The sequence below is a fragment of the Pelodiscus sinensis genome, chromosome 19 (assembly GCF_052426305.1).
Source record: "Pelodiscus sinensis isolate ZL-2025 chromosome 19, ASM5242630v1, whole genome shotgun sequence".
In the NCBI taxonomy this organism is placed as follows: Eukaryota; Metazoa; Chordata; order Testudines; family Trionychidae; genus Pelodiscus; species Pelodiscus sinensis.
This window is the reverse complement of record NC_143070.1, coordinates 19,308,250-19,321,786: the sequence shown is the minus strand read 5'-3', so window position 1 is coordinate 19,321,786 and position 13,537 is coordinate 19,308,250. Positions and strand designations below refer to the sequence as shown.

The 13,537-nt window shown below is 48.5% G+C and overlaps 1 protein-coding gene across 1 annotated transcript; it reads right to left on the bottom strand.

The window, feature by feature from the left end:
* Positions 1-270: 270 nt before the first annotated feature.
* On the bottom strand, positions 271-11,294 carry LOC102446900 (zinc finger protein RFP-like). Its single transcript, XM_075913671.2, has 7 exons — positions 10,649-11,294; positions 8,938-9,033; positions 8,162-8,392; positions 7,512-7,534; positions 6,705-6,820; positions 4,484-4,543; positions 271-2,226 (listed from the first exon to the last, which is right to left on the bottom strand). Exons 1-7 carry the CDS (start codon positions 11,063-11,065, stop codon positions 1,712-1,714), a joined length of 1,458 nt encoding a protein of 485 aa, XP_075769786.2. The 5' UTR covers positions 11,066-11,294; the 3' UTR covers positions 271-1,711.
* Between the last annotated feature and the right edge of the window lie 2,243 nt (positions 11,295-13,537).

Genomic DNA, 13,537 nt, shown 5'->3' with positions numbered 1-13,537 from the left:
ACTGCCGCACAGCTGAGGGGAGTGCTGCTCTTTGGCTGTCAGTGCAGGGCTGGAGATTTGCAGCCTCCCCTAACTGCTGGAGGTGCAGGTGTGGCCTGAACTCAGGTTCATGGGGTTGGTTTGGAGAGTGCAGATTACAGGCTGGCCAGCTGCTCTGAGCAGAAGACAAGAAGGTTCTTGTCCCAGCATCAGGCTGCACTGAGTGTGCCTGGCCCCTTGGGATGTGTGACAAGGACATTCCCACGGAGACAAAGACAGTGAAAAGGCTTTTATTGAGAGAAATGGTATGATAATCACAGATCACTCAAATGGCACAATCATCAGAGCTAGAAACGCCACCAGGTTGTTCTAATCTAGAAGGACCGGTGGCCTTACGTACTACAAAGCTTTGGTTAATACACTTGCCACCTCTCTTGGTACCCTGAGGGTAAAGGACAAAGGAGTAGCCTCAGCTCTGGCCAGCCAAGAGAGTTCAGGACCAGGTACCTCAGTTCTGGAGTGGGAGGTGCAAAGCTAAGGAGAAGCTAGCGAGCGAAGAGCCAAAGCAGCAACTTAGAGCTCTGCTTCACTCACTGACTGAAACGTGCAATGAAGAGCTGACAGACTAGCAAACACACAGTTCTGAAGGCAGCACCCCGCCAGCAGCAGTGCAGCAGGAAGGGTGGCAAAGCTACACCCATGTCATCCTGAGAGTGGCCACTGCTGACTACGGTCTCAGCTCTGCAGGCAGCAGTGCAGACATAAAGGTTGCAAAGCCATACCAGGCCTTCCTTACTGCTGTGCTGCTGCTGGCGGGCAGCCACCCCTCCAGCTGGCCAGCTCCAAAGGCAGCGTCACCACCAACAGCAGTGCAGAAGGAAGGGTAGTAGTGCCGTAGCCCCCCTGCAATCACCTTGTGACCCCCACACAGCTCCTTTTGGGGGCAGGACCCCACCATTAAAACACCCTGAGATTTCAGCTTTAAATGTCTGATACCATGAAATATATAATTTTAAAATCCTATGACCATGACATTGACCACAAAGGACCCTGAATTTGGTTGGGCCCTATGGATGGGCCAATGGACGAATTCTGTCCATCCAGTTATGACCTCCCCGAGAGGTGGATTCACTGCAATGATGGGGAAAACCCCTCCTGCTGATGCAGGCAGTGTCTGCACTAGCCACTCATTTCTACTGTGTATTGGGGTCTGCTGCTCCCAGGCTCTCAGTTGCTTCCTGCAGCTCCCTTTGACTGCAAACAGTGAACTGCAGCCAATGGGAGCCACGAGGATCCATGGCAGCTGAGTCATTAAATAAACAAACCGTAGTGGCCCATTGGCAGCTTTCTCGCAGTGGATCCATGGACCACTTTGAGAAACATTGCCATAGAGGCTAGGATGACTGTAGCTCGAGAAACCCATCCCCAGTGGGCTTATTCCCCCTCCTCCCCATGTCCCGCTGACGCTATCTGACCCAGGATCTCCCGAGTCCTCCTGGGCCATAGAGGACAGCAGCAAACAGGCTGTACAATCCCAGGGGCCATGAAATCAGCATCTCTACCTCGCTCACCACCCAGTGGTCTCTGGGGTTGGACAGGCCAGAGGCTGCACAGAGCTGAGACCTTCAGCAACGTCCAGAGTTACAGCGACAGCAGGACAGACAGTGCACAGAGAGAGGTCACTGAGACGGGGGGGAGGAAAGGAGGTGAGGCCAGAGAATCCCCTGGTGTCTCAGGGACAGAGTCTGAGCTGGGATCCAGCCCCCACCCAGAGCCAGGGTCGGATTCTCTCCCCAGGGAGGGAGCCCGGAGGGAAAGTGAAGATCGAGGCCTCGGTACCAGCATCAATAAATGTCACCTGCCCCCAGTCACAGTCCAGATAAACCCGGATCCTGCTGGGGGCCCCACTCAGGGACAGGGGCGTTGCAGGGGAGGAGAGAGCCTGGAACTGACCCCCCCACTGCTCCACAGCCCAGATCCCCCCCTTAGGGCTACGGCTGATCCGTCCCTTCCGCCTCATAGAGTCTCTGGCCACCCCCACAGCCCAGTGTCGTGCACCCCTGACCTCCACCTCCCAGCAATGGCTCCCGGAGGTGAATCCCTCACAGCCCAGCACACAGGTCCGAGAGTCAAATCTCTCAGGGTTGTCGGGCAGTAGCTGGGGTGTAAGTTCCCAGCTCACATGTTTCCAATCCTCAGACAGGATGAGTCGGGGATGGGCCGTGTCTGGATCCAGAGTCACAGTCACTGGGGAGAGAGAATCAGAGTGTGAGGGGCAGAGCTCAGCCCTGGGGGAGACTGAGGCCATTTCTCACCCTCCTCAGCTCAGTAGGCTGCATTCCTCCTGATCCAGTAGATATAGTATACTTAGATTTTCAGAAAGCCTTTGACAAGGTCCCTCACCAAAGGCTCTTGTGTAAATTACATGGCCACGGGATAAGTGGGAAGGTCCTTTCTTGGATTGAGAACTGGTTAAAAGACAGGAAACAAAAGGGTAGGAATAAATGGTAAATTTTCAGAATGGAGAGGGGTAACTAGTGGTGCCCCCCAAGGGTCAGTCCTAGGACCAGTCCTGTTCAGCTTATTCATAAATGATCTGGAGAAAGGGGTAAGCAGTGAGGTGGTAAAGTTTGCAGATGATACCAAACTGTTTAGGATAGTCAAGACAGAAGCAGACTGTGAGGGACTCCAAGAAGATCTCACCAAACTGAGTGATTGGGCAACAAAATGGCAAATGTAATTTAATGTGGATAAGTGTAAAGTAATGCACATCGGGAAAAATAACCCCAACTATACATACAGTATGATGGGGGCTAATTTGGCTACGACAAATCAAGAAAGAGATCTTGGAGTTATCGTGGACAGTTCTCTGAAAACTTCCACACAGTGTGCAGCGGCGGTCAAAAAGGCAAATAGGATGCTAGGAATTATTAAGAAAGGGATAGAAAATAAGACACAGAATATCTTACTGCCCCTGTATAAAACTATGGTACACCCACATCTTGAATACTGTGTACAGATGTGGTATACTCACCTCAAAAAAGATACTTTGGCCTTGGAAAGGGTTCAGAAAAGGGCAACTAAAATGATTAAGGATTTGGAACGGGTCCCATATGAGGAGAGGTTAAAGCGACTGGGACTTTTCAGTTTAGAAAAGAGGAGACTGAGGGGGGATATAATAGAGGTCTATAAAATCATGAGTGGTGTGGAGAGGGCAGATAAAGAAAAGTTATGTATTAGTTCCCATAATAGAAGAACTAGAGGACACCAAATGAAATTAATGGGTAGCAGGTTTAAAACTAATAAAAGAAAGTTCTTCTTCACACAGCGTGTAGTTAACCTGTGGAACTCCTTGCCAGATGAGGCTGTGAAGGCTAGGACTATAATAGCGTTTAAAGAGAAACTAGATAATTTCATGGAGGTTAGGTCCAAGCTATTAGCCAGGGGATAAAATGGTGCCCTTAGCCTCTGTTTGTCAGAGGCTGCAGAGGAATGGCAGGAGACAAATTTCTTGATCATTGTCTTCGGTCCACCCTCTCTGGGGCACCTGGTGCTGGCTGCTGTCGGCAGACAGGATACTGGGATAGATGGATCTTTGGTCTGACCCAGTACGGCCGTTCTTATGTTCTTATGTTCTTATTCCTAGTGTCAGATGCAGCTCTAGTGAGGCAGGAGCAGAGGAGCTTTAAACCCCAGAGGGAAACTCCCCTACTGCAGCCTCCACTCCCACCCTCGGACACAAAGGGGAAGGTGCGGTACGTGGGAAAGCTGCCTAACACCACTACATATTTTTTCCTTTTGTTTTACCAAGATCAGACTAACACGGCTACCTCTCTATTACTATTTAACACCAAAGGCTGTGTCTAGACTGCATCCCTTTTCCATAAAAGAAATGCAAATTAGACACATCACAATTGCAAATGAAGTGGGGATTTAAATCCCCCCGCTTCATTTGCATAAAAAAGCGCCAGTATAGACACGGATCTTTCGGAAAATAAAGCCTTTAAATGAGGGATAAGGGAACTTCAGAGTTCTTCAAGGCAGCCCAAGCTCAATGGGAAGCAGCGTGTCGCTGGCCTTGCCTGGCCCGGGGCAGGGCCTAGAGGGGAAGAAGATCTGGGATGGGGCCTTAGGGAGGGCCCAGAACAAGGAAAAAGCAGGTGCCCCAAGGAGGCGTTGTGCTGATCAGCTGCCCTGACACACAGCACAGCTCCTGCCTGCAAATCTCCTTGACTGCCAAACCGCTGCCATTTGGGGAAGGGGTCAACATTGCCCCCTCCCTGCAATCTGTGCCCATATTAAGTGTGTGTGTGTGTGGGGGGGGGGGGGCTTGTCCTTTTGATCCACTGCCCCTGGGTCTCCCCACTGATCCCTGGTTTAGATTTAGGGCTGTGCGCACCATGGTAGCTGTGGGTTTGGTTGGTAACTTTAGTTACAATCCCAGGAAGATGTTTTCACAGGAATTTTCTCATCATTTAAAGACAATCTCCACCTGCAAACTCACCCTGTCTGAAAGCTCCCAGGGATTTTCCTCTTGCTCTCTCCAGTGCAGAGGGCAGAGTGTCTGGTGGGGGAAGGGATAAGAGAGGTGAGACTTCAGAAGTCCATATTGCCAACGACATCCCCAATTTTAACACTCAGACCTGGGTTTTCATTATAGCAGAGACACACTCAAGTATTTAATATACAAAGGTCTGAAGCCTCCTACTTCCTAGCTCATTCAGTCCTCTCCCAGCAATGGAACCAATGTCCCTGCAGCCTCACACCTCCCCTAGGACAATCTGTGAAGAGATTCACTTTCCCCTCCCACTCTTCAGACTCCACTGGGTTTGGCTCATTCACTTACTGCCTCTTGTCGTAGCCTAGGCCCGGATCCTGCAAAGATTTTGCCATAAAAGTAACTTCACCCATTTTGGTCCCTTTGACACCAATGGGATGTTCAGAGTTGGTGAAATCCTGGCTCTGTGAGTTGTGGGGTCTGTGTACTCAGTGTCTCTCCAGAGAGCAGCACAATGGTGCCTCATCCTCCACGTGCAGCAATAGGAATAACAATAAAATCATTTTATCCCTGTGGAAACTGAGGCAGGGGGAGGTTGGCTCCATGGACCAGATTCACCCAGTACCGGCCAAAGCAGGGCGGGGAGGCCATTTGTGACCCGGCTGGTCAGTGGCTGCAGGGGCCTCTGCTGAGCCTGGCTCAGGCTCAGGCTGTACTGACAACAGCCAGTGTCACATCCCTGTTACAATGGCCCCATGTGCCTGGGCCAGAGAGCAGGGAGTCAGTGGCCCAGCCTTACCCTGCCCACGACCCTCTGTCCCTCTTGCACCCCTGCCTCTTACCCTGCCCTCTCCAGCCTTTTCAGAGATGCATCTTGGGCCTGCAGCTGCTGGGAAGGAGGCACAAGAGGCTCCTGTGCTGGATGGACCCCTCGCCTTGGGGGAGGGGCTTTCTCCTTCCCTGCAGCCCCTTGGCCCAGGCTCAGGACTAGACGGGACAGAGCTCAGTGAGGAGCTGGGCCTACCTCTAACAAATTGCCTTTAATTGAGGGGCTAGACCTTAGGTGCTGACCTTTAAGTCCCAGGGCCTGGTTCTCGGAGGGGCTGGGCCCCTGCAGCTCCCACTGACTCCACCTGCCGCTGTGGAGGCTGCCCAGCCCTGGGGCACCCGCCCTGCAGCTCTCTGGTTGGGTGAGAGAAACGCAGGTGCCCCAAATGAAGGAATTTTGCTAAATTTGGGCCTAAAGGTTGGGACCTTTGGTAAGTCAAGAATTGACGTGAGATGCCGTGATGCCTGGGGCCTGCTGCATTGGTCATTTTTTTATTCTTAAGTCTGGAGAAACTGAGATTGTGCATTTGTATTGACTGACTCAGTTTTGGCCTGGTTAGCAGCTTACTTAACATAAGGGAAATGTTGCTTTAAGTGGCCTTGTTATTAAGTTCTGTGTTCCTAAGTAGCTCTGGGGTTCAAAGAGATTTTTTTGCCCCCAGCAGGTGCTTGCAGACAACAGACACACAGAGCGTCCTGCCAAGGAGCAGGTAGCAAAGTCCAGGGACTCCCATGTGGAGAAGTGACCTGTGCACCTCAGTTTGTGATAAGTGGTAATGAATGCATCAGAAAGGAGACACCTTATAGTCTAACTGAATTGTTGGAGCATAAGCTTTTGTGGGCAAAGACCCACTTCGTCAGATGCACGAAAGCTTATGCTCCAGCACTTCGGTTAGTCTATAAGGTGCCACGGGACTCCTCGCCACTTTTGCAGATTCAGACTAACATGGCTACCCCTCTGATACTCAGAAAAGAGAATAATTCAAAGATAGCCAGGACAGCAGAACCTCTGACAATTAAAAGTTCATGTGTGTGAGTTACACAAGATACTCACTGTTCATAACACATAAAGATGATTAGAACAGAACTGATCTGGCTGCGCGTAACATGTCAGACATCATAAGGGGCAGGTGGAGCATCACAGGAGAAATGCATCATGACCCATGTATGCCGTGGGAGAATGTAACTAGGCATGTTTGTTTCTGTATAGCTCTCATTTCTTACCTTAATAGCAATCGACACTACAAAGCATGGTTTTGTCACAAATAAGCAGGTGCTATTTTAACCCATAATTAAACAGAAGATTAAACTAATTATGAAACAATTGACCAGCACCATTCTCAGTTACACAGACTCAGATGTTCAACTCATGTTCCCTTCGAGAGTTCTTTCTAGATACCTTTGCATTTCCTCAGATTTTCCGATAACGAAGTAGTTATCTGGGAGAAAGCACTGACTTGCTCTTTCAGTTCAAGAGAAATCGCCTCTGGCTGCTGGAACTGCCCCTTCTCGCACCTGGAGAGAAACAATGTCACATGGTGACACAGCATTAAGTGACTTGGTTTTTAAGTTCTTGCTAGTTAGTTGCTGCTCTAATGGACCTGGAGTCAGAATCCCTCTAATTCCCCCATAGCTATCTGAGATTCCTCTCAAAAGCTCCCATTAATATTCTTCAGCTCTAGCCCCAATCTGGGAACAAAAAAAGAACTGAGTCTCCACGGCCAATTCACTCCTTGACCTTCAGGCTCTGAGGGTCAGGAGGTTCTCAGGTGAAGGGCTGTAGAAATCTGCCCACTCAGAAGTAGACTAAGACACCAGCTCCCCCCTCCCCAGTTCATTCCACAAAGGTCTCCAAACAGCCCTTGGCTAGGAAAGACTCTTGATCTCTGCTGCCCTAGGCTAAATGGTTCCCAGTGCCCAGCAGTGACAGGCCCATGTTCCATCCCAATGGTCCTGAGGCAGCCAGTCCCCAGGGAGGTGACAGCTCCAGGAAACACTTGAGATCAGACTGTGCCTCTGAATGGAGAATTCCAGAATCTTTTGTACAAGGGTGAGACCCTCAGGCTGCAGATGATCAGAGATTTGTGCCCAGGCTGTGACCTTCCCCACATATCTGGCTGTAGAGTCCTGGGAAGATGTGGTGCCAACATCAGCTCCAAGCTCTTTCCCTGCGTTGTGCAGTGTGAGGGGAGTGAGAGCCACATACCTGCTCAAAGTGCTTTTAACATCCTGGAGGAGAGAGAGAGAGAAAAGAATCTCAGTCCCATCTGACGCACACACACAAGACCCCTGGGAAGAGATTTTGCAAACATAGGCAAGAGAGGCCCTGCCCTGGCCCCAGAGCCATGGATTCCCTGCGCGAATGGAGCTTTGCCATCTCTGATAGCTCTGTGCCCGTGACTCTGCAAAGCACAACAGTCACTCACATGTCAGCAGTGCACACGCCAAGTTACACCCAGATCAGACTGCTCAACCCAGTGCATGTGATTCAGGAGCCTCCCTTCCCTGTGTTTTGAGCTTGGGTGTTTCTAACCATGATGTCAGCTTCCAATTGTCCCCAGGGGTGTTCATCTCCAGGCCTGCCTCTTCTTGCCCTCACTCTGCCCTTCTATACCCCGCCTCTTCCCCACTCTCTCTCTAATCCTTCCGCTCCCTCCCAGCACCTCCTGCACACCACACAACAGCTGATTGTGGCATGCAGGAGGTGCTGGAAGGAGGAGAAAGAGTTGATCGATGCCAGTTGCTGGAGAGAGAGAGGCACAGCTGGCACTCAGTGGATGTTAAGCACCTGGTAATTTTTTTTCCTATTGGTTCTCAAGTCCTGGATTCGGTGCCTGTGTTTCTGCTCAGTCTCACCTGCAGGAATTCACTTGCTGGCTTCTGACACTTCCCCTCCAGCTCACTGATCTGCTCGCTGAGATGGGAAATCTGCACCGAGACGTTCCTGACAGTGTCAGTCTGGATCCTCACAATCTCCTCATCCAGCTTCTCCAGCTGGGCTAGGAGGAGTCGCTCTTGTTCCTCCAGAAACTGTCGCAGCTGTTGAAATTCAGCCACAATCTTCTGCCTCTCCGCTTGTGTCTGTTTCTGTATGAAAACAGGGAAAGGGCTGGTCAGGGGCATGGATGGAGCCCGGGGCCCTTTCATGGAGAGCTGAATGCGCAGCAGGGAGAACTTGAAAAACCCCTCAGGTTTCTGGCATTTGACTCTGCCCTGTTATCTCTGAAAGGCATGTTTCCATGTCTGCCATGTTATTCCATTATTCGTGTGCGCTGGGAATTCAGACCCAGAGCAGCAGGAGGCAGGACTCAGCCCCAGCCTGACAGAGACACCAGGGGTGAAAACAGAAACAAATTTGTTAGTGCAGGAAATGAGCAGACACAGCAGACAGCCCTTCACAGGGGCATTCAGCTCCCTTGGGGAGAATTTCTAGGAAAGCTACAAGGGTTGGACAGGGCTGGACAGTAACTCATCCATCAACATGGAAGGTCAGGGCTTGTCTACACATGGATCTAACCCAGCAACCCATGATCATTGCAAAACTCACTCTCCCACCTTCACCACACAGGAGTCTGCCTCCAAAGAGCCCTCCCACTGCCAGTTCCTGCCAGTTCATAACCACAGGCACCTACCAGATACTCCTGGTTTCTGCCCTCTCCCGTCACTTTCCATTCCAGCAGCTTTTCTCTCTCTTCCCTCAGAGTCTTCAAATGGGCCTCAAATTTTTCCTGAAGAAACAGAAATGAACTGGGAGGTTTCCTTGGGAGGGCTGAGAAGGGTGTGGATAGGGGCATTTTTCCACCCAAACCTAAGTGATTGTTGGTCCCAATCGCTGTGTGACATCAGGGCCACAGAAAAGATGAATCCTTGCTAATGGAGACTGGGAGTGTGTCACAGTCTTACCTGCTACCAAGGCAGGTTGAGTCTTTTTAGTAATGAGAGAGAGATCTCAATTATCACTGAGTTTATTGGTCTTAACAAACTGATTAGTGGCACAGCGTGTGACAGGCCCTGACTCACACTGGGGGTGCATCCCATTTATGTTTGACAAGATTTAAATAACTAAGTGACACACATCCCAGAAGCCACCGGGGTTTAAATATGGGCTGGGAATTCAGCCTTGAGGCCTGGAGACTGTGCTGGATTTGACAGAGCTGGGCTAAGCACCAGGACAAACCCATGAGACACAGGAAGGCTCAGCTGGGCCTGGCCCCAGCACAAAGTGATGGGGGTGGGGTGGGAGCAGCTCTATAATCCCTGTAGGGATGGAGCCTTGAGTGGAAGGAGCAGGGAGCATCCAGCCCTCACTGCCCCCCAGAATGTGTTGTTATGGTAGTGGTGGCAGCTGGAGCCCTGAACTTTTTTGAATCCTTCCCCTCCCCCCCTAGTTTGCAGGGCTGCAGGTGCAATCTGTCTGGCTTTAAACTGCACAGTCCCAGTCCCAGTTTTGTGGGGCCCTGTCCCTGTCCAGTGGGGGCTCAGCCCTGGACATGGCTTTGTCTGGTGAAAAAGAGACAGGAGGAGACTGAGGATGCAGCAGGACACCTGTGAGGGTGAGGGCAGGAGGGGGTGGCACCTCCACCCCAAATGATGTAGGTGGGGATGGTCTGTCAAAGGCAGAGACAAGCCCATAGAGGCCGACCAATGCCCATGGGGTGGGCCCAGGCAGGCAGTTGTGGGGGTGTCCTTTGCTCTGGGGATGTGCTAATTAAACAGGCTGATTTCCATTAAGTATGGCTGGGATTTGCCCCAGTGCTGCCCTAAACCCTGTCAGCAGCAACTCCCTCTGGGCAGGTAGCCGCTGCCCTAGTCTCTGGTACAGCTCCCAGCAGCAGTGCATTCTGGGAGATTCCCAAAGGCTGCCTGGTGGGACTAACAGAACCATGTTTGCTGGTCCATGCCCACGTATCCACTGGCACCGGTCAGACTGGCACCGGGCAGCTGCAGCCTGGGTGTAGTTTTGTTCCAATCCAGTCTGATCCCAGAGGTACCTAGCATGGACCTGCACTGCCTGGAGCCTTGTTGTGGGTAGACTCAGGGTGTCCAGGGTCCCAAACAGCATCCTACCCAGTGACCTCGTTTAGTGCTGGCCGCAGCATCTGAGTTTAACCCCTCATGGAGCAGCCTAGGAGTTCAGCTTCCCAGCAGGAAACCTCTTCTCGCTGTCAGGCCTGGTTCTGTTCCCTCACAGCCAGAGCATTTATTTTGTTACGGCATCTCCCATACCTGAAAGGCTTTACAGAGCTGACTGATGAGTCATACTGTGCTAGGTATGTTTCAGTGAAATTAGATTGTCATTAAAATCCATATTTTTGCCCATTACACTGGACAGCAATTCCCTACCTTGTACTGCTGGGCAGCTTCCTGTATGGGAAGCATAATGTGAGTGCGGTGAGCCTTGGACTCTCTGCAGACAACACAGATGAGGGTTTGATCCTCTTCACAGAATAATTTCAGAGCCTCCTGGTGCTCCCCGCACACCCCGTCCCATCTTGCTCTCTTTGCCACCTGTGAACTCAGCTGCTTGGCTATTTCTAGGACATTTGCCAGCTGCCTGTTGGGCCGGAGGTGTCTCTGCTGCACAGTTTCGTTGCACTGAGGGCAGGAGGAGGCTGAGTCAAGTCCCTTCCAGAACTGGCTGAGGCAGGCTTGGCAGAAATTGTGCCCACACTCCAGACTTACAGGGGCTGTGAAATAGTCCAAACATAGGGAACATGTTGCTTCCTCCCGGAGAGTTTCCATGGGACTGTCTGCAGCCATGGCTGCCTCTGGGCTGGGGAACAAAATCAGTTTAACTTCCCTGAGCTCAGGAATATGCCTCACCTGCTACAGCAATTGGGTGTTTCACTTCCTGGAGCTGACTCAGACTGTTTGCAGAGCAGGGAGGAGCCCACTGGCAACACAAGAGCCTTGGGACACCTAGAGATTCACTAATACATTTATTTGGGGGCATCAGCTTTCATGGGCAGTCCAAGGAAGCTTAGGCCCAAATACATTTGTTAGACTTTTAGGAGCCATAGAACTCCTCCTTGTTTTGGCTGAAACAGACTAACAGGGCTTCCCTCTTCCCACTCTGAAACTGGAACCCTGGAGGCTTTGCGGGAAAATGTGCCTTTAGGGCCATTTTGTGGGTGTGAAGAGTCATTGTCAGGAGTGTCTGGTATCTGCAGGTGGAGCAGTTGCAGGGAGGGTATGGGAGCCCCCATTTAGCAATTAATTTTTTGTGGGGTACAGAGCACAATCTTTTCCATCCTCTCTAATCTTTTCCATCCACATGCAGATTTTTTTCATCCATGTGCGCAGTGGCAGATTTACAGTTAATGGCGTCCCATGCTCAGCTTCATTTTTGGGGGCCCCCTGAGGACCTAGCCAAGATAAAGAATATTCAATCTTCCTGCCCCTCCTATTTTTCATTCTTTTTTCTTCATCCTCCTACTCTTATAAGAAATAAGAAGTAAATTAAAAATGAAGTGAGATACCTTAATTGTTTTTGTAGTCTTTTTTCATAGACCACTTAAAATTGCTGAGCATCTTGCTGGACCAGTTAATGAGCTTTCCTAATATTGTTTGAATCATGAGCTAACTATTGAAAAGTACTTTGGATAAGAATCCTTTATAAAAAAAAAGTATAATAGCCATTCCTCAGTCCACCTGAATGTTGTTCTCAGAGTACAGTGTGGGAACTTCTGGTCTAGGTAAAAGCTTGTATTTGCATTAAGCTAACTTGAAAAATGTGTAAAAATAAAATGTATAGATGACACATGAATGGAAAAATAAAAGCTAACTTCCTCTGAAGAAACTTACTCATTTTGAAAAAAAAATTATTTGGGTAACTTTCTTTCTACATATTTTCTTTGCAAAATTGTCAGTTAAGTAGTCATGATTATTTTGTAAAGAGATACTTTCGATTGTCAATATAGCTGAACTGATTCATCATATTTCACAAATAAATAAAACTCATTTCAATACAGAAAAAGAATCTTCACCAGAATCATTTGTGACAAGTATTGTTAAACATATTTTCAGAATGGTTTCTACAATTGAAAAGGTTGCCTGCAAACCATCATATACAAATCAACTGATGATCTTGAAGCCCAGAGTTCATAACTTTTGATAAATTAAACAAAAGAAATGTTTCACTTCGTCTTCAAAAAGATTTGTGTCTATGTCCTGTCAGTAGAATTTGCTTAATTTCTCACTATAGTGGCTTTTAGTATCTTCGTCCATACTTCTGTCAAAAGACATTCAAAATAAATCAACAGGTTTTTTTTAGAGATTCACCTCTGCTCTGCTATTGCACTATTATTGTCACAAATAACATTAATGGTCTCAACAATGAACTTCTCTTTCCTTTTAAATTGATTTCATTGTCTCTACTTTCATTGAAAAATAATTTCCTAGGTTTTTTATACTTCTCATCAGATATATAGGAGGAACCAATATTTTCTGTTAATGTTAGTGCCCCTGCTTCAGTGGACTTAGTCATTTTGAACTTCCATGACAAAACTTGTAACTGAAGCTAACAAGTGTGTACCATTCAATAAATGTGTATAAACTTTTTGTAGTAATTTGCTGATGGCATTAATACTTTGAAGTAAATGGTTCCATAAAATAGTAAAACAGTAATATCATACTTTTCAAACTTGTCTGCTAAGGTTTTTGTTTCAGTTTTTGCATGTGGTTTTTCAGAATTTGATGCGGCTATGTCTAATAAGGTTCTCTTTATAACATCACAGCTCATTTTTTAAGTCAAAACAGCATCTGCACAAACAGACTATTTGGTGTCACAAATTCTTTTGACTGTCAAATCTTTTCCATTTCCTGTTCCAAGCGTGATTGTGACATGCTCCACCAATGTGTGGAAGCTGGAAAAAAAAGTGTGGTTTGAACAAAGTCAAAAAAATGTGTAGCTCCCTCACAAGATGCAGCTGCAGCATTGCAGATTAAATTTAAGGAACGGTTGGAACACGGTATGAATAAAGCAGAGGGATTTGCATTGTTCAGTCTTGCTTCTAGACCTGAATATTTTCCTGCCATATTTGCAGTGTTATCAAAGCTCTGCCCATGACAATTTCTGATGTCCAAACCTAAATTTGCAATGATTTCCAAAACTGTTGTCTCTAGACATTCAGAAGTGTGGGATTTTAGTGGGACAAAAGAAATGGCTCTACAACTTAAATATTTCCAGTCACATATCTTAAAATTAATGTTAAGGTCTACATATAGTACTTG